Source organism: Chiloscyllium plagiosum, unplaced genomic scaffold (assembly GCF_037043375.1).
Source record: "Chiloscyllium plagiosum isolate Xiang-an unplaced genomic scaffold, Cpla_swu_hap1 HiC_scaffold_36, whole genome shotgun sequence".
In the NCBI taxonomy this organism is placed as follows: domain Eukaryota; kingdom Metazoa; phylum Chordata; class Chondrichthyes; order Orectolobiformes; family Hemiscylliidae; genus Chiloscyllium; species Chiloscyllium plagiosum.
In genome coordinates, this window is record NW_028270174.1 from 5,418,751 (window position 1) to 5,438,455 (window position 19,705).

Consider the following 19,705-nt stretch of genomic DNA (forward strand, 5'->3'; position numbering starts at 1 on the left):
CTGTGGAAACTTCACTCTTTCCAGCAGAGCATGAGGGAGCGCTTGGGAACTCCTGCGGCCAACACAGAGTTGTCTCATAGTGAACCGGTCAACATTTAATCGTCAAACCACATCATTCAAAATATCGCCACGGTTTGTCTCATATTGCAAATTCCCTTTGCACGGTCAATCCCAAGTTTGTTCACCGCTGGTACAGAACCAGGAACATGAACACAGCTCCCAGCATCTCGAGCAAACCCTGTCCATCCAGGGTTTCCGTTTCCTGTCACCTCAGTCCCACCCTTCTTTATTCTAACAATGAGCGAATGTAATGGGTTAGTTTTAAATAGGACTTTATTCAATCGGTATAACTGACGCATAGTCTATGAATAGTTGATAGTTCAGGCTGTGGTCGTCTTCAATGAGGAGCTTCTAACAAAGCCCAGGCGAAACTCCCGATGCAGCAGGACCCAGTCCATCCTCCGTCCGCCTCTGGCCGCTCAACTCTCGGAAATGCAGGCGCTGTGAGCAGCATTGTGAGTTCGCTCTCTCTATAATGTCACCTTGGCCAGTCTCAATTCGATCTGATTCCCTATCTCTGCAGCACTTACTGCTATCGATCTAAAGGTTTAAATAATCCGCTCTCGCTGTACAAATATATATTACATTCCGGAAATTTGCCACCTCTGGAGTTACCTTTAGCAACATCCGTGAGATTGTAATTACATTCGGACATCTCCTAGTCTGTTGCAAGTCAATCCTTTAACCTTGTTAGTCTGGCGTGGATGGAGAACTCGGGAATGTTCGTATTGATACAAAGTTAAAAATCACACAACACCAGGTTATAGTCCAACAGGTTTATTTGGAAGCACTAGCTTTCGGAGCACTGCTCCTTCATCAGATGGAGTATATGATCGATCTCATTCTTCACAACCACCTGATGAAGGAGCAGGGACTTCGAAAGCTAGTTCTTCCAAATAAACCTGTTGGACTATAACCTGGTGTCGTGATTTTTAACGTTGTCCACCCCAGTCCAACACCAGCATCTCCAAATGATATTGATAAAGGCAGTGAGTTATTGTCAGCAGACCCCACTGCTACACATTTTAGAATGGGATCTCTCTGGGATACTGATATTAACTCGAGGATATCTGCGGCTCCTCCCCCCCCCAATACTAAACGCTGATTTTTTTGTGCAAGTTTCGCGTCTTAAAAGAATGAAACTGGAAAAGGGAGGGTTGGATGGTGCGTAAATTTTAGCACCAAGTTTCCTTTTCACGGGGCGCTTTGTTTGGAAGTCCCCAGGCATTTGAAATCGTCTTTTCCCCCAGGATAAAGTCAGAATTCCCTGATGAAGGGCTTTTGCCTGAAACGTCGATTTTTCCTGCTCCTCGGATGCTGCCTGACCTGCTGTGCTTTTCCAGCACCACTCTAATCTACAGTCAGAATGGATCAGTCCGAAATTCCTGGTGTGCGTTAACCCCAAAATGGATGTGGGAACTGCAAATTTGTCAGTAAGGGATTTTAAACATTCAGAGTGTGGGTGGGTGCCGATGTGGGAGGAAAGTGTCCAACGAGACCAATCGGCCCGTCACGTCAGTACTGTGCCTTTGTCATGACCCAAGAAACTGGAGATCTCAAACATAACTGGAAGTTGCCGGAAAAGCTCAGCGGGACGGGCAGCATCTGGGCAGAGAAATCAGAGTTAAAGTTTCGGGTCCGGTGACCCTTCCTCAGCTCCGAGTCCAGCAATTTCTCTATGTGTTTCTGGTTTATACAGCATCCACGGCTCCTGCGGGTTTTAACTGGAGCTCTGAATTGGGGTCTGGCGTTCGGAAACAAACACTGAAAGTGCTGGAGAAACTCAGCAGATCAGGCGGCAGCCGTGCAGAGAGGGGAACAGAGTTCATGTTCAGAGTCCGGTTGGGAGCAAGTATCACAGAGAAAGAAAGATAACTCTGTCCCGCCTTGTGGAAACTGTCCAATCACTCCCACGGTCTCGCCATTGTAACAGGGAGTGTTACTTTGTCTTTCTGTGCTTGGAGCTGTATAAAGAATACCATTGGAACCACCTATATACAATATATGCCCATAATGTTTATATATTGGTGAAATAGCTTTTGATAATTACAGGAAATATTTACTACAAGTAAATGGACTAAGTAGTAATTTTATCTTGCACTTCGAATAAATGAAGATGGAATTTCTAAAAAAAAAAATAACAGGGAGCGTCCAATTCACTGGCTGGATTTTAAACGTCCTTCGAGTCAGAGATCTACAGCACAGACACAGGCCCTTCGGCCCACTGAGTCTGTGCCAGTCAAATACTACCCCCTCACTCTTCCAATCCCCTTTCCCAGCACTTGGCCCATAGCCCTGTACACCTTGACATTACAAGTGAACATCTAAATCCTTCTTCAATGTGATGGGGGTTCCTGCCTCTCCCACCCTCACAGGCAGTGGGTTCCAGATTCCCCCCCCCTCCCCCCCCCCGGGTGAGAAAGGGTTTCCTCACATCCCCTCGAAACCTCCTGCCCCTTTCCCTTCAATATATTCCCCCACCCCGGTCATTCCACCAGCGGGAGGGGGCTTTCTCTGCCCCTCATCATTGTACGCATTTCAATCAGGTGACCCCCCCCCCACTTTGTTCCAACGAAAGCAACTCCAGTCACCCTTCATCACGGTAGGCGCTATATCAATGCAAATCCCGTTCTTCCTTTCAAAGTCCCACAAAATTGTACTTTTCCCCCCCCCAAATGTATTCCAAACGCACGGATCCCCGAGCAGACAAGCTGACCGGGTTGTGGTGTGAGGTGAGAGGTGCTGGAGCGGGAGAGTTGCCGGTACCGGGTCACTGAGACACTTTCTCTGTCCCTCTGCAGGGAATGCTGTCGGTGCTGTGGCGGCCCAGGGACGCCCGGGATTTGAACCTGTGGCTGTTGACGTGACGCCGTGCGGAGGGCGAGCGGACCGTCGCCAAATGCTGTGCCTGCACTTGTCGGTGGCCGGGCCCCGGGGATCTGCGGCGAACTGGGCTCTCCCGGCCCGCGACACCGGCGAGCGGACGGCGGCGGGAGTGAGCAGCGCAAAGCCGGCGGAGCGCCCGGAAACTCCCGGCGCGGACGGGGAGCCAGCGCCCATGAGGAGAGAGGGAGATTCTCGCCGGAGTCACGCCGGCGCAGCGGGAACTCGGGCGGGAGAGCGCGGCGAGTCCCCCGCCGAATTTTCCGGCTACGAGACCGCCGTGGGCTCGGATATTTACGAGAGTTTTAGCGACAGCGACAGAGTCGGATCCGGTGGGCGTAAGGTCGGCGGAGCCCGGCTGGAGGGGAACTCGGGCGGAGGGGAGAGCGAGTGCACCGAAATTTGGGCGGATTTGGCGGCGGCAGGCAGCGACGAGCTGCATTTTATAACCACCCACCAGATCCAGCTGTTTGAACTGGACCATGACGGCGACTGTGAGTTTGCGCTGGGATCTTCCTGTGCGCTGGCGGAGAGCAGCGCCGCTTATTCCTTCCTGGACAGCAGCTCCCTGGAGAGCGACGCCTCGGAGGAAGGCTCGCTCACCCCTCAGGCTCCGGCTTCCGCCGAAGAAGCGCCGGCGGCTCCGGGCGCAGCGCCGGCGCAGGAATCGGCGGGAGATGAAGGTGCCCGGCGGGAGGGCACCGGCGGGGGGCACGTCCACCTGTCGATCCGGGCCAGCTCCCGGGCGGTGGGCGAGACTCGCGGCGAGGAGCGGGAAGCTTGCGCCGGTGCGGCGGGAGGTCGGCGCGGAAACTCGGGCGCTCGGAGAGCGGAGGCTGAGCCGAGCCGCTGCAGCTCCAGCGCAGTGAGTGAGCTGGACGAAGCGGATAAGGAAGTTCGCAGTCTGACCGCCCGAAGTTTCCGCAGCCTGGCGTGCTTGGGCGATGAGTATCTGGACACTTACTGCTCCGGTAATAGATCAACCGATTTGTCATCACTGTCAGAGGGAAGTATCGGGTGTAGCCGCTGGGCACAGTATGTGGATGCCCACTGCCGCAAATCAATGGGCAAGACAGATCGCGGCGAATTTCCTGCAGAGACAGCAAACGGCAGCGTGAGCGCACCCAGGGAGGACACCAGGAGTCCAGAGGGAGGTCCCGGGGAACTACCCCCGGAGGGAAAGGGGCCACAACCCGCCAGCGCCCCCCAGGAACACTCGGCGGAGCGCCCCGGCGGCAGCGAAGGGAGAAGCGGAGAAGCGGCGCAACTGGGCTCCAGGGGCATCGCGTCAAGGGAGACCGTGCAGCTCAGCTCCGAGCCAGAGGGACAGCGGCAGCCCCCGGGAGGCTCGGGTTCCGCCGATGGCCTGACGGACACAGCGGCGGGGGCCGGCAGCCGGGAACGGCGCAGGAGCGGCGCGGAGATGGCGAAGCCGCAGCGCAAGTCGAAGCTGGCGTCCAGCCTTCTGCAGAACATCATCTGGAAGCGGATGCAGTTCGAGCAGGAGCTCCGCATGGAGAGGGGCGAGATTAGCGACACCACGTCCCCGGGGCGCGGCTCCAACAGCCCCCCAGGCCCGGAGCTAGGCCATTCGGCCCGCAGCAGCCTGTTCCCGAGCCAGCGCAGCGCTTTCCGGGCCTGGCCTGACGCCGGCGCCAACTCCGCCCGAGCGGGCCAGAGCATCCGAGCGGAAATCGCCCAGAGCCCGGGCAGAGACACCAAGATGTCCCACCTGTTCGTGCCCGGGATCCAGCGGGCACCGCCTGGCACCGAGCCCAGGAAAGCCTCCCCCCAGCCTCCCCGGGGCCGCCTGCCCCCTCCCAAAGGGGCAGCGGAGGGAGAGAGCGCCGCCGTCCGCTCGCCAGAAATCCGCATCAAGGTGCGGAGCCGCCGGAGCCCGGGACCGGGGGCGGTTCCTGAGGTCCGGTGCCAGCCGCTGATGTTGGCGGAGGCTGGCCATGAGGAAGGGGGCAGGACCAGGGCTCAGCACTTTACCGTCCGGGACATCCGCGACAACATCCAGAGGCTGCAGGCTCCACTCCACCGGGTCCGGGACGTCCGCAAACTCCTCAAGAGCTCCTACCACATCGTTACCGTGCACGGTGGCACCGTATCCCGGGAGGAGAGGGTACCACCGCCCCCAGCCCTCGCCAGCAGCCCCTCCGTACCCATTGTCATCAAGTGCCAGGCAGTCAGTAAGAAGCAGCTCCCCAGCAACTGGAAGTCCAGTGCCTGGGCCAGTGGTGGTGGTGGGAGCCTGCAGAACGCCGTTAACGACAGCGCTTTGCCACAAGCGCCGAGCCCCGGGTCCCCGGACACCGCAATGATCACCGGCTCCAGGTCGGTGCCCAGGGCCAGCCTCCCGGTCCCCGGCGCCGGGAGAGCGGCAGCGAGCCCTCCCACCACCGGAGGAGCAGCCCCAGGACTGGACAAGGTGCTCGGTGCCAGCTGCCAGGCTGAGGCGAGTAAGCGGTTGGCACTGGAGAAGTTGACGGCGGCCGTGAAGAGTATGGAGCAGCTTTACGTCTTCGACCGGAACGAATGGAAGCGCAAGAGTGAGGCGGTTCCCGGTACCGGAGCCCTGGCCGGGAGTCACGTCCTGTCCCTGATCGCCAGCGAGGAGGCATCGGGCTCCGACCGCGAGGCACCGGCGGCCACTCAGGCTCCCGATCCCACTCACAAAACCGAACCCTCCACCACCGCCGGTATCCCCAAGAGCCCCGGAGCCGCCGCCAAGTGCACAGTCCCGCAGCTCTTCACCGTGGCACCGGTGAGCCAAGCCCCCGCCAGGAGAGAGTTCAAACCGGCAGCCACTGTCCGATCCCCGCCGGTGCAGCCCGAAGTGCGCTCGGTGCGGGCCCCCCACCGCCCGTCGCTGGAGGAGAGCGAGAAAGTGGCGCAAAATGTGGCGGATGCCCGGAGCGGCCCTCCGGCAGAGTTTGAGAACTACCTGACCATCCCGATCAAGCAGCCTCCTGTCCCCGAGCCTCCCACCACCTACTCTGCCATCCCCGGACACCTACACAGCCCGAGCCCCAAACAGCAACGGGAACCGTCTCCCGCCACCATCTACCACCAGCCTCCGTCCCAGAAGCTCAACTCCAGCCCTGCCCTGGCGGTGCAGCCCCCAGAGCTGATCAGCCACGCCAAGTTGGTGGAGAGTCCCCCAGTACCGTGTTTCCCGGGCCCGCACACACAACGCAAGATGTTACTGGACCCCACCACCGGGCAGTACTACCTGGTCGACACGCCCCTCCAACCAGCTCGCAAGCGGCTGTATGACCCGGAGACCGGGCAGTATGTGGATGTGCCCATTCCTCAGCAGCCCCTGGCACCAATGTCTGTGCCCATGTCTCCCATTGCAATCAACCCTGGCGCCTATGGTACCACCTACATGCTGTACCCGGGATTTCTGCCCACGCCCGCTGTGCTGCCCCCTCTACAGAGCCAGCTGGCCCGGGCCGACAGCGAGTGCAATGAGACTGTGAAGCCCCCCAGTGCGATCAGCCAGCCTGGAGAAGCCCAATACATGGAAAGTCCTTATTACTTCCCCACTGGCAAGTCCATGAATCCCACACACACCGTGACCTCTCAGCACATCACCAGAGCCAGCAAAGGCTTCCCAGAAGGTAAACCAGTCATCAGCATCACCTCCCAACCTGGCCCGAGGATCATAGCTCCTCCATCCTTTGACGGAACCACCATGAGTTTTATTGTGGAGCACAGATGAACAGTCCTGGATCACTGTGTGTGAGTACATACCTTCACCGGGAATCAGCACTGCCCCAGGTTTAACCATGCAGACATAGCAAAAACCTCAAAACCGTAGCATTTTGTTTAACACGCGTTAATGAGTAGGGTTAATAATACAAAGAAAAACTGTTGATGCTGGAAGTAGGGTGCATGAATAGGAAGGGTTTGGAGGGATATGGGCCGGGTGCTGTCAGGTGGGACTTGATTGGGTTGGGATATCTGGTCGGCATGGATGGGTTGGACCAAATGGACTGTTTCCATGCTGTACATCTCTATGACTTTAGAGAGTGTGGCACTGGAAAAGCACAGCAGGTCAGGCAGCATCCCAGGAGCAGGAGAATCGACGTTTCGGGCATAACCCCTTCATCAGGAATCATGACGATTCCCCTGCTCCTCAGATGTTGTCTGACCTGCTGTGCTTTTCCAGCACCACACTCTGGACTGTGATCGCCAGCATCTGCAGTCCTCACTTTCTCCCTGCAGATTCTGGAAATCTGAAACAGGAATGGTTGGAGAAACTCAGCAGGTCTGGCAGCATCTGTGGGAGAGAGAGAGACAGAGTTTTAACATTTCCAATTCAGTGACTCTTCATCAGAATCCTGCTCTCCCTCCCTGCCAGACCTGCTGACCTTTGCCAGCAGTTTCTGTTTGAGTTTTTATAGTTATCGGGTTAGTAATCCAGAGCGTTGTTCAAATGATCTGAATATTGAGTGCCTGTCCCACCTTGGCAGTTGGGGAGTTTAAATTTGTTTACATGATTGAGTAAATGAGGAGTAAGGACCGTAAAATACCAGATTGTGGCAGGAATCCATCTGGTTCAATCATGTCCTTTAGGGAGGGAAATGTGCAGTCTTCATCTGGTCTGGCCTACATATGACTCCAAACCCACACCAATGTTGACTCTAACTGCCCTCTGAAAGCCACTTGAGGCAGTTTGCTATGAGCAATTAATACAGCAATACTCAGGTCCCATGAATGAATAAAAAAACACTTCATTCAATGGGAATATCTTATACTGCTAAATATTTTAGGTAGGAAAATGAATAGATCATCGAACCCCTTGAACCCCTTCAATTCTCTGTTCAATTAAATCACACCTGACCTCTATCTCAACTCCACCAAGCTGTCCTGCTTCTGTATCCTTGGGTACCCTCACTATATATTAATCCACAGATCTTTGCTCAGAAAATTTTCAGTTTGCCCCGAGGGTGAGGGGAAAGGGTTTCAGATTTCCAGTCTCTGAAAAGAATGCTTTTGGGATGGCCCTCCCTCTAACTGTCCCTCCAGAGAAAACAGTTCCCTCACTATCAACCAGATCTAACTCTTCAATCATCATGTGGAGGAGCCAATGTTGGACTGGGGTGGACAAAGTCAGAAGTCACACGACGCCAGGTTGTAGCCCAACAGGTTTATCTGAAATCACAAGCTTTCAAAATGTAACCGCTTCACCTGATGAAGGGGGAATGCTCCGATAGCCTGTGAGTTCAAATAAATCTGTCAGACTATAACCTGGCATCGTGTGACTTCTGAATTTCTTCAGTCATTGCAATTGGATCATTCCCTAATGAATCATCCTTGAGGAAGTGCAATATATTTTACAAGGAATATACAGTTGTATCTGATATAGTGACAAATATTAGTTGACATATTCAGACTCCCTCCTTATGGATGGGGAAACAGCTGCCTATTTTATTGTTCTCATTAACTTGTTTCTTGTTTATGAAACTGTATCTTTTTGCTCGTGCACAGTTCTGCTGTTGTTTTCCAATACAGAACAGCAATGAACTAGTCTTCACTTGTGGACCTTGTCAGTGACACTAATTTCAAATGCTGTAACTGAGCACAATGTCAGATTGAAGCTGTCATCTGATACCCACCTGCACTGGCACTCTCGCTCAGTGCTATTGTTAGTTGGGTGCTGAGACAGGTGTCCAGTGAGCATTTACTTTCAAGGGACAAATTGGAGCTCAATTGCATAACCTCGGACCCTGACGCAATTTTGAGGTAAAGGTGAGTGGACAGTGTGACATTGCTTATTTATACTGGCAATGTGCAGGCTGACCAACACTCCTCAAAGCTGAGGGCTGCTGCGAAAGAGAACAGTGAAAGCAGAGTTCCCTCTAAGCCATGTACAAAACCTGAAGGTGCCCACAATGGTGCCCCACAAGTCAGACACTTGAAATTTTCACTCAAAAAGACCTAAAAGACCTTGCATCTAAACAAATCGCCCACACACTCCAAAAGGAAATTCGAGGTCACAAAATAATTTTAAACTTTATCTTTGGGAGACTAGCAAGATCAGGAACCAATTTTGTCTGATAACCTGGCACCGAATGCCATATTCACACCCCAAAAGTACCAACCCCAATAACAGCAGCCACTGACTGTCTGCAGGCGGCTGGTTTCACACCTGAATGTCAAACTAGGCTCAGTCATTGCAGGTGACGCCGTTTTAGCGCTGAGGCATTGCAACCACTGAGCCAACGTGCTATCCCTTTGCTCAATTTTCCCATCCATTATCAAAATATGGTTGGATAGTGGGAGGTCAGCTTTCTAACAGTAAGGGTGGGAGCAGGAAGTTTGCTCTCCCTGAAGGTGAAATGGGTGAGATTTATAGCATTCCCCAGAATCATACCTCTGGATATGACTGAAATGAGTGCAGACATTCTCACCTGTGTATATGTGAGCTGAATATCTTAAATAACAGATAATGTTGCTGCTTTGCCTTTAGCGCATCATCCCTCTGTCACAGATTGGAAGTGAATGAGGGTAAGGATCTGGCGGTGAGTGTGAGGGGAGGTTCTGGCGGTGAGTGTGAGGGGAGGATCTGGGGGTGAGTGTGAGGGAGTGGTGGTGAGATACAGGGTAGGACAGTAGCATGGAAAAATGGGTGAAGAAGAGACCTTTCCTTTTATTCATTGGATGTGAACATCACTGACTAAGCCAGCATTTATTACTCATCCTAGTCCCAGTTAAGAGCCAACTGCATTGCTCTGGGTCTGAAGACACATGTCAGCCAGACCAGATTTCCTTCCCTAAGGGGGATTAGTGAACCAGATTTTTTTCCCAACTATCAACAACAGTTTTATCATTAGACTCTGAATTCCATTTTTTAAAAATTCAAATTTAACCATCTGCCATGGCAGGGTTTGAACACAGGTCCTCAGAACACTACCTGGGTCTCTGGCATAACAGTCTAGCAATACTACCAATAGACCATCCATTCAGGCAGGCCCCCAGCAAGCTGAATTTAGAAGTTTTAAACTATTTTTCTTAAAAGAAAACTCATCCTTGCTTTTGCTGGGTCAATGGTTTAATGTTGTTTTCTTCGCCTGTTGTAAAACCTCACAATATAAACAAACTTTCATTAACACTCCATGAGTCTGCTTTCCGGCATATACTGGCTTAAAGCCATTATTCAAACAGATTGACCTTAGTTACTTTTCACAGCAAAAAAAGACTACCATGCATCACACACCTTTCATCATAGTAACAAGAAGGTAAAGGTTTAAGAAATGTAAATAAATAGTGATTTCAGGGTTTTTAAACTGGGTGGTTTAAGTTTGTAATTTCACACCCTGTAATTTCAGTACCAACCCCAGTAACAGCAAACACTGACTGTCTGCAGGCGGCTGGTTTCACACCTGAAAATCAAACTAGGCTCTGCTTGAAGCCATCACTGAAGCAGATTCCTAACTTCCTTTGAAGTGGGGTTCAGCGGCTTCCAAAACATAACACCATCAATGGAACAAACTATCCTCAGGAGCTTCATAGTAATGATTATCAAACAGTATCTGAAACTGAGATACATGAGTGAATACTAGAACAACTTGCCAAAAACTTGGCCAAAGTGCTATACTTTAAGGAGTGTGTTAAAGGAGGAGGGAGAATTGGAGAGGTTTAGAGAGAGAATTCTGGACCTTAGGGCTCAGGCAGCACATGGCCATTACTGGTAGGGTATTAAAATGGGAGATGTTCAAGAGCTCAGAAATTTAAGATTGCAAATATCTTGGCAGGTGGTGGGGTTGCAGACGGCAATGCTAAAGAGTGGCCCAGCATCCTGCGATGATTTGAAAACCAGGATGAGAGGCTTTCGTTTAAGACATTGCTTAAATGGGAGCCTCTCTAGGTCAGCAAGCTGAGTGATGATGGGTGGGCAAGACCTGGTGCAATTAAGCACAAGGGTAGCAGAGTTTTGGATGACCTTAAGTTTACAGAGGATGGAATGTGTGAGACCAGCCAGGAGTGTTTGGAATAGTCAAGTCAGGAGTGACCAAGGAATGAATGAGGATTTCAGCAGCAGATAAGCTGAAGCAGGGGTGGAGTTCATGTAGTGGAAGTGAACAAAGGTGGTATTAGTGATGACATGAATATATGGTAGGAATTGCAAACATCCAACCATTGCACAGATGTCACAATACTTTGGTGAACAATCTGTACATAGCATTAGAAATTATAATCTTCAAGCTATCATATAGCGAGTCTGAAAACATGCTGTCTTATAAAGGCAGGAATGTTGTACCAGGAGACACACAATGTATTATCTGTAGGTAGCACATTGCTCTTGGCCAATAATGATCTACAATGACAGGAGCTTTGTTGCAGGAAGCAAGATAGACATGATGCATAAAAAGTAAAATTCTTTGGTGCTAAAAACGTGAAAGGTAAACTAGAAATACAGGCAACACCAAGCATCTGCAGAGTGGATATTTCAGAACAATGAGCTCAGCCTGAATTGGGCAGAGTTGAGAGCTAACAATTTCTATACCAACACAACTTCTGAAAGAAATGGCTAGTCTTTTAGTAATTTCCTTCCATTTGTCAGCGGTTTTAGAGCAGTAACATCTGAAATGTGAAACTTGCAAAACTTCTATATTTATAACTACTAGATTAATGCAGTTTCATCGAATTATTTGGCTGTATAGTCATGGTTCTGTTTGTACTAAGATGACTTATTTTTCCCGTTAATGGTGCATCATAGAAAATATCAGAGAGTGTTTTGTTTGTAACTAATTTAAGATGGTGGCGTTTACTATAAATGATCTAAAGAGAGTCAAAGTTGGGCTGTTATGTTGCTAGAAATAGCTCCAAGCTGCATGCCCTATCTAATGTTAAGTACTTTAGCAGTTGTGCCAAGAAGCCAGTTGCTGATATTCAAAACAAAGTTGTTGATCACCATGTCATGAATACGAAATATTTACAGCACAGAAACAGGCCATTCAGCCCATCATATTGGTGTTTATGTCCCACAAGAATGCCCTGCTGCCCTATTTCATCCAATCCTGTCATTTCTATTCCTTTCTCCCTCATGCACTTGTCTCGTTTCCTCTTAAATGCACCTTTACTATTCCCGGTGGTATTGAGGGTTTTTAAGCCTCGGTGGTTTAAATTTGTAATTTTCTACTTGAAGCCATCACTGAAGCAGATTCCTAAATTCCTTTGAAGTGGGAGTCAGTGGTTTTTTTGATTCTTACCACACACAACAAAGAGGTTTCTCTTCAACCTCTGTCCATTTTTTTGTGATTAATTTACATTTCTGGTCCGTTGAGTAATCTCCCACACAAACGGAAACCTCTTCTTGCATCTACCCTATGAAACATGCATGCTGATATCACCTTGGAAACACCTTGCTTTGTTATCCATTTTCTACAAAGTTGTTGTAGACCACCCCACACTCAAGCCCACCTTCACTCACCCACCCAAAAAAAACCCTTTCCTGATTTCAATGAGATGGCATCTCTCCACGTATCTTGTCAAATCTTTCAATGTTTAAAAACTTAAGCTAGATCAACCCTAACTCTTTCATATTTAAGGCAGTGTAAGCCCATTCTATGCAATCTGTCCTTGTAACCTAACACCCTAAACCCTGATAACAATCTGATATATCTACACTGCAGTCTCAACTTACAGTATTTCCTTCCTGAAGAACAGTGAATTCAGGAAGGGATACTCTGGGTGGGCTCCAACCAGTATATATGCAAATGAATTTTTAACTTCCTCACTTTCTTTAACCCCGATCTCTTGGAGCAAAGGCAAACAATTAGGATTGTCCAAGATTGTCAAAGGTGCTATACAAATGCAAGATTTTTCACACATTCAGTATTTTTAAACCGTTCATTATAATCTTATAATTTATGAACTTGTTTAAATTACTAAATTAGGAACAGGAGGAGGCCATTCATTCCCTTATTCTGCCATTCCTTTTCGATTATGGGTGAACTCCATTTACCACGTGGTTCTGTAACCATTAATAACTTAACCAACAAAAGGATGTGGAGAGAATGTTTCCCTTCGTGGTGAATTGAGAACTAGGGTGCACTGTTTTAAAATAATGGTTGTCCATTTAAAATGGAGCTGAGAAAGAATGTCCTTTTCCTGTTGGTATTTGGAATTCTCATTCCCAGCCAGCAGCAGTGGGTGGGTCTTTGAATTTATTCAAGGCTGAGTTACTCTGTGTCTTGATTAACAAGGAAGTCAAAGATTATAGGCCACAGGCAAGGTGTAGATGAGACCACAACATATTAGCCATAATCTTATTGGCACCGAAGCAGGCTCAAGGGCCTCATCCTGCCCATATATCTTATGTTGTTTTGTTATTATTAACATTTTCCCAACCACAAACTTTGCTTTCTTTGGCTTAATGTTTAATCATACTTTCTTCTCAACAACTAATCATGATAAATTGCTGTATCAATGTGTCTCATTCAGTGTTGGTTTGTTACTTGTCACGGTGTAGTTACATGCTGTAGCCACCAGGTGACTCGTTTTCTGAGATTTCTGCCAATTCTGTTGCCATTTTGGCAAAAGCTTGTATTCATCAATGAGCCTAACCCTGAACCAACAGCAGATATTTTGAAAATGGTAACTGAGTAAAAGACGTTATTAACATTTAATCGAGAAGCAGGAAGAGTAATCTGACCCCTCCCAGCTCCACAAACTCCCTGCTGCCAGGATCCTTGTGGCTTGAATAGGGTGCTGTACACCAGGGCTGCATCTGACCAATGCAAGATAAGTTAAACGATATTTATTTGCAAAGTTCCACATGTTACCTATTCGAATGGGTATCAGGTGAATGTGTGAGATTACTGAGCATTGATGGTGCATATATACCATAACATATAAATTAAATATATATATATATATGACTGTTTTCTAGAACATAGGATCTTGATCAGATGGGCCAAGGAGTGGCAGATGGAGTTTAATTTAGATAAATGTGAGGTGCTGCATTTTGGAAAAGCAAATCAGGACAGGACGTATACGCTTAATGGTAATGTCCTAGGGAGTGTTGCTGAACAAAGAGACCTTGGAGTACAGGTTTAAAGTTCCTTCAAGGTGGAGTCACAGGTAAATAGGATAGTGAAGAAGGCATTTGGTAGGCTTTCCTTTATTAGTCAAAGCACTGAGTACAGCAGCTGGGAGGTCAGGACATTATAGGCTGTATAGGACATTAGTTAGGCCACTTTTGAAATATTGCATACAATTCTGGTCTCCTTCCTATCAGAAGGATGTTGTGAAACTTGAAAGGGTTCAGAAAAGATTTACAAGGATGTTGCCAGGGTTGGAGGGTTTGTGCTATTGGAAGAGGCTGAACAGGCTGGGGCTGTTTTCCCTGGAGCGTCGGAGGCTGAGGGGTGACCAGAGGTTTATAAAATTATGAGGGGCATGGATAGAATAAATAGACATGGTCTTTTCCCTGGCGTGGGGGAGTCAGAACTAGAGAACATAGGTTTAGGGTGAGAGGGAAAAGATTTAAAAGAGACCTAAGGGGCAACCTTTCACACAGCGGGTGGTGCGTGTATGGAATGAGCTACCGGAGGAAGTGGTGGAGGCTGGTACAATTGCAACATTTAAAAGGCATCTGGATGAGTACATGAATAGGAAGGGTTTAGATGGTCAGCATGGATGAGTGGAACTGAAGGGTCTGTTTCCGTTGCTGTACATCTCTATGACTCGGTAAGTAGGACTAGGCCATTCAGCCTCTCAAACCTGCACTACCACTTCTCTCCACATTCCTGCTGCAGCCCATTAACCCATGACTCTATTTTAATTCAAAACTGTGTTGACCTCATCCATGAATATATTCAATAACCCAGTCTCCACTGCTGTCAAAGGTAGAGAATTACAAAGTATAATTTTTTTTTAAAGTCTGTAAATGCTTTTTCTTGTGCATTCAATAGGACAGTTTGCAATAATACCATCGAAAACAGGAGCAGGAGTAGACCATTCACCCCATTGATCCCATTTTGGCATTCAACATGATCTTGACCGATACTCTATCTCTATGCTTTATTTTCACTCTCTCCACATAATCCTTGACACCTTTAACCTTTAGATTTCTATTTCTTTCTTAAATATATTCAGTGACTTCACCTCCACAGCCTTCTGCAGTAAAGAATTCCACAAGATCACTAACCTCTGAGTGAAGAAATCTCTTCTCAGTTCAGTCTGGAATGGCCTCCCTGTATTCTGTGACCCTGAACCCCTCCCCCCAAAGCCACGAGAAATATTATCCCTGCATTCAAGAAGATTCCTTCTCATTTTTCCAAACTCCAGTGAATGCAGGTCCAGTTGAACCAAACCCTGCTCATACAACAAACCTGTCATCTCAGGAATCAGTCTTTGCTGCACTCCCTCTACACCAAGTACGTCTTTTCTTAGGTAACGAGACCAAAACAACGTATAGTACACCCTGTTGTGTTTTCATCATGGCTTACTACAGCTGCAGTTAATGCTTCCTTGCTCCAGTACTCAAGGCCATCACACCATTTGCCTTTCTGACTGCACAGTGTATCTGCATGCTTGTTTTTAATGCCTGATATACAAAGTCATTAAGTTCTCGTTGACAATCAACACTTGCCAATCTATCACCATTGAGGTAATAGCCTACCATTCTGTTTTTCCGACTAAAATGAACAACTTTACACTCATTATCTCTGTGACTCTATAGATTCTGCCGTACATTTGCTCACTCACTCAACCTGTCTAAATCATCCTAGCTCTTCTTTACATCCTCCTCACTACACACAATCTCACCTAGATTTGTGCCCTTAGCACAATCAGTTCCACAATAACATGATTATAGAGAAACTGCACTTTAGAAACCGTGCTTAAAGTGTTGGTGCTGTAATTGCATTATAGCCAACACACATTTGAAAAGTTTGTGCTGTAGAAACAGTGTCCCCAGTTTGTCAATCGCATTACAGCGAATTCACATTGACGAAATGGGTGTCATAACAGAATGGAACAGCGCAGCAGATCAGGCAGCATCCAGGGAACAGGAGAATCGATGTTTCGGGCATAAGCCCTTCTTCAGGAATGCCCGAAACGTCGATTCTCCTGTTCCCTGGATGCTGCCTGACCTGCTGCGCTGTTCCAGCAACACATTTTCAGCTCTGATCTCCAGCATCTGCAGACCTCACTTTCTTGTCATAACAGAATGATCTGTACTACAGTTGGCTTCCTCATGCAAACACAACATATATTGTGAATAACTGGTGTTCATGCACTGATCCCTGCGCTATCCCACTTGTCTGCCTTACACTCCAAAAATGACCCATTTACTTATGCTCTGTTTCCTGTCTGTTAACTAACTCCCAATCCATGCCAGTTTATTATCCCAAATCTTGTGACCTTTGATTTTGCCAGCTAACCACTAATGTGGAAGCTTTATCAAAAGCTTTCTGACAAACCAAATACGTCACATCCAGGGCTCTCTCTCTATTCTACGAGTTATGAGCTCAAAGAACTCCAATAGGTTTGTTAAACAGCATTTCACTTTCATAAATCCATGTTGACATTGTATAATCCTGAATATTAATTCAGGTCGTTATGCTATAACATTTGTTTCATTAACGCGAATTCACTGTAAAACAACTGACAAATTGGGGACACTGTTTTTAAACCACAAATTTTTAAAGCATGTATTAATTATAATGTGACTCTGACCGTATTAGATTAAATGGTGCTGTTATTATGTGATTTTCTCATAACACGGGACTGCACAAGAATAGAACTACCGCATTACAGCAGAACTGACTGCACAAGGGGAAAACCAATATCTCTACTGCATGAGAAGAGAGTGTTGATTGATCAGCAAGCGAACCTGTGATTATTCAGAGCATTGCCCTGAGAAATGACCCAGCAACTGGCAACCCCCTGTCTTGTTGAACTGAAATAGACACAATGTGTGGAGGTACACTTTCTGTCTCTAAAGAACGACGCCACATGTATTCATAACTTCCAGCACACACAAGTACACCACATTGGAAGCCCAATGGATAATCCTAAATTCATTGTCACACTCAGGGTTATCCAGCAACTGCTGTCCATTTGCAGAATTGCATTACTGTTGAACATTGTGATGTGCCCAATGTGGCTGGTTGAATACAGGCAGTACCTAGATTGTTGCAAAGAACAATTTGCTGTTTGATAAGTTGGCTGGTCTTTGAGAAGTACAGCCAACCTACTTGGTATCACACTGTCACTGAATGTTGTATACGTCAGTCAGGCCAAAACTGTGTTGCACTTGCATGTGCTGGAAGCTACATATTTGAATATACAGAGCCCTGTTCTTTGCAAACAGAAATAGCATGTTCATATACTGAATCTGTTTCAATTAAACAAATTAGATGACAACAATTTGCTACTTCATTTCTGAGGCCAATGCCTTGAGCAATCAGACCCAATCTGCCTGATTTAAAATTTAAACAAAGCTTGACAGTTAATTGTCAATCAGCATTAATGGTGCATTCTCCATGGCAATACCTCCACCAGATAGAGTCCTCTCGCCAATCATAGAGTCATAGAGCTGTAAAGCATGGAAACAGACCCTTCGGTCCAACCCCGTCCATGCCGACCAGATATCCCAACCCAATCTAGTCCCACCTGCCAGCACCCAGCCCATATCCCTCCAAACCCTTCCTATTCATATACCCATCCAAATGCCTTTTAAATGCTGCAATTGTACCAGCCTCCACCACATCCTCTGGCAGCTCATTCCATACACGCACCACCGTCTGCGTGAAAAAGATGCCCCTTAGGTCTTTTTTATATCTTTCCCCTCTCACCCTAAACCTCTAGTTCTGGATTCCCAACCCCAGAGAAAAGACTTTGCTATTTACCCTATCCATGCCCCTCATAATTTTGTAAACCTCTATAAGGTCACCCGTCAGCCTCTGACATTCCAGGGTAAACAGCCCCAGCCTGTTCAACCTCTCCCTATAGCTCAAATCCTCCAACCCTGGCAACATCCTTGTAAATCTTTCCTGAACCCTTTCAAGTTTCACATCATCTTTCCAATAGGAAGGAGACCAGAATTTCACGCGATATTCCAACAGTGGCCTAACCAATGACCTGTACAGCCACAACATGACCTCCCAACTCCTGTACTCAATACTCTGACCAATACTCAGGACCTATTTTGCCCAGGCTATGGTTGGCCCTGGATTTGGAAACATGGACAGGCTGACAGCGAGTCACGGGAGTGCTTGGTCAACCTACTGACTGAAAGACACAAGCCTCACAATGACTCAACAGAGAACCTAATGTGCACATGCTCTCGAGAACATATCTGAGGTTTCTCTCCCCTGCTGTTTGAGCAGAGGTGTTAAATCAGTTTAAATAAGGTATGATCCAAGGAGGTTTCTTCTGCCTGGGCAGCTGCTGTCGTAACTACAGTGAGCTAGTTCATAAGTCCCATTATCCAGACAGATAGTTTTCCCGACACCCCTGTCAGAGCATAATTTCTGAACAAAACACAATGCAAAGCTTTGACTCACTTTCAAATGGAGATTTGCAAGACTACAAATTTTAAGGGAAACCACATTTTGTATTGTTTGAGAACAGAATGCTGATTGGTTGGAGATGTTGACTCTGATTGTTGGTGACATTGTCATGGAGAATGTACCAGTTAGATGATGACTTACGATTAACTGCCAAACATTGTTTGAATTTAAACCAGGCAAGTTGAATCTGATTGGTCAAAGTCCAAAATCACACAACACCAGGTTATAGTCCAACAGGTTTATTCGAAACCACAAGCTTTCAGAGACCCCGTTTCTTCCTCAGGTGTCATGTGATTTTCGACTTTGTCCACCCCGCCAACATCAGCGCTTGCTCATCTGATTGGGTCAAGGCATTGCTTTGAATAATTAAGCAAAGAATGATTGTTGTCTATTTTTAAAGTTGAGAAAGGCACAATGTGTGGACATGTTCTTTCAGAAAACAGTGCTTTGTGCATCAATGTATGTAGCTACCAGGATACACATCATCAAGTGAGCTACATCACCTCCATCAATCAGAGTCCACATGTCAACAATCAGCATGCTCTTCTAACTCAGTATAAAATGTTCTTCCTTTTTACATTTTTACTTCTTGTAAACTTCCTGATGAGTACAAGATGATAATCTTCAGCAAAATGTTTTTTTTACAATAAATTTACAAAGGGGATGATAACAGGATAGATAAAGAAACAACTAGTTAGAACAGAACCATCATTCAGTCTCACTGTCTGAAAAAATGGGAGGGATGCTTACGATTTAAAGTTGTTGAATTCATCAAATATCCTTAGACAGCATGTTTCAAACCCACACCACTTCCACCTAAAAGGATAAAACCAGCAGACACATGGGAACATCACAACCTACAAGATCCCCTCCAAGCCCCTCATCATCCCGACTTGGAATTATATCGCCGTTCCTTCAATGTCACTGGGTCAGAATCCTGGCATTCCCTCCCTAAGGGATATTCTGGGTCTACCTACAGCACATGGACTGCAGCAGTTTAAGCAGACAGCTCAGCCCCACCATCTCAAGGGGCAACTAGGGATGAGGCAGTAAACGCTAAGCCCGGCCAGCAGCACCCACATCCAAGTGAATTAAAAGACAGTTTGCTGTTGTGGCTGATAATGTGCCTAAAATGAGAAATGTTCCTCAAGATTATGTCTCTCTTTGTTTATATGAACATACATAATAAGAGGTACAGTTAGTAACTTTGCAAATGACACCAA

General features: G+C 47.5%; 1 protein-coding gene across 2 annotated transcripts in view; it reads left to right on the plus strand.

The window, feature by feature from the left end:
• Positions 1-361: 361 nt before the first annotated feature.
• LOC122539514 (uncharacterized protein C4orf54-like) overlaps positions 362-19,705 on the plus strand; it is a 31,583-nt gene continuing 12,239 nt past the window's right edge. Inside the window, exons 1-2 of one of the 2 annotated variants that reach the window (XM_087979905.1) lie at positions 362-515; positions 2,862-6,693. In XM_087979905.1, coding sequence (XP_087836031.1) covers positions 2,960-6,673 — 3,714 coding nt within the window. In that variant the 5' untranslated portion in view covers positions 362-515; positions 2,862-2,959 and the 3' untranslated portion in view covers positions 6,674-6,693. The remainder of the gene's footprint in view (positions 516-2,861; positions 6,694-19,705) is intronic. The other variant, XM_043674457.2, reaches the window with a different exon arrangement.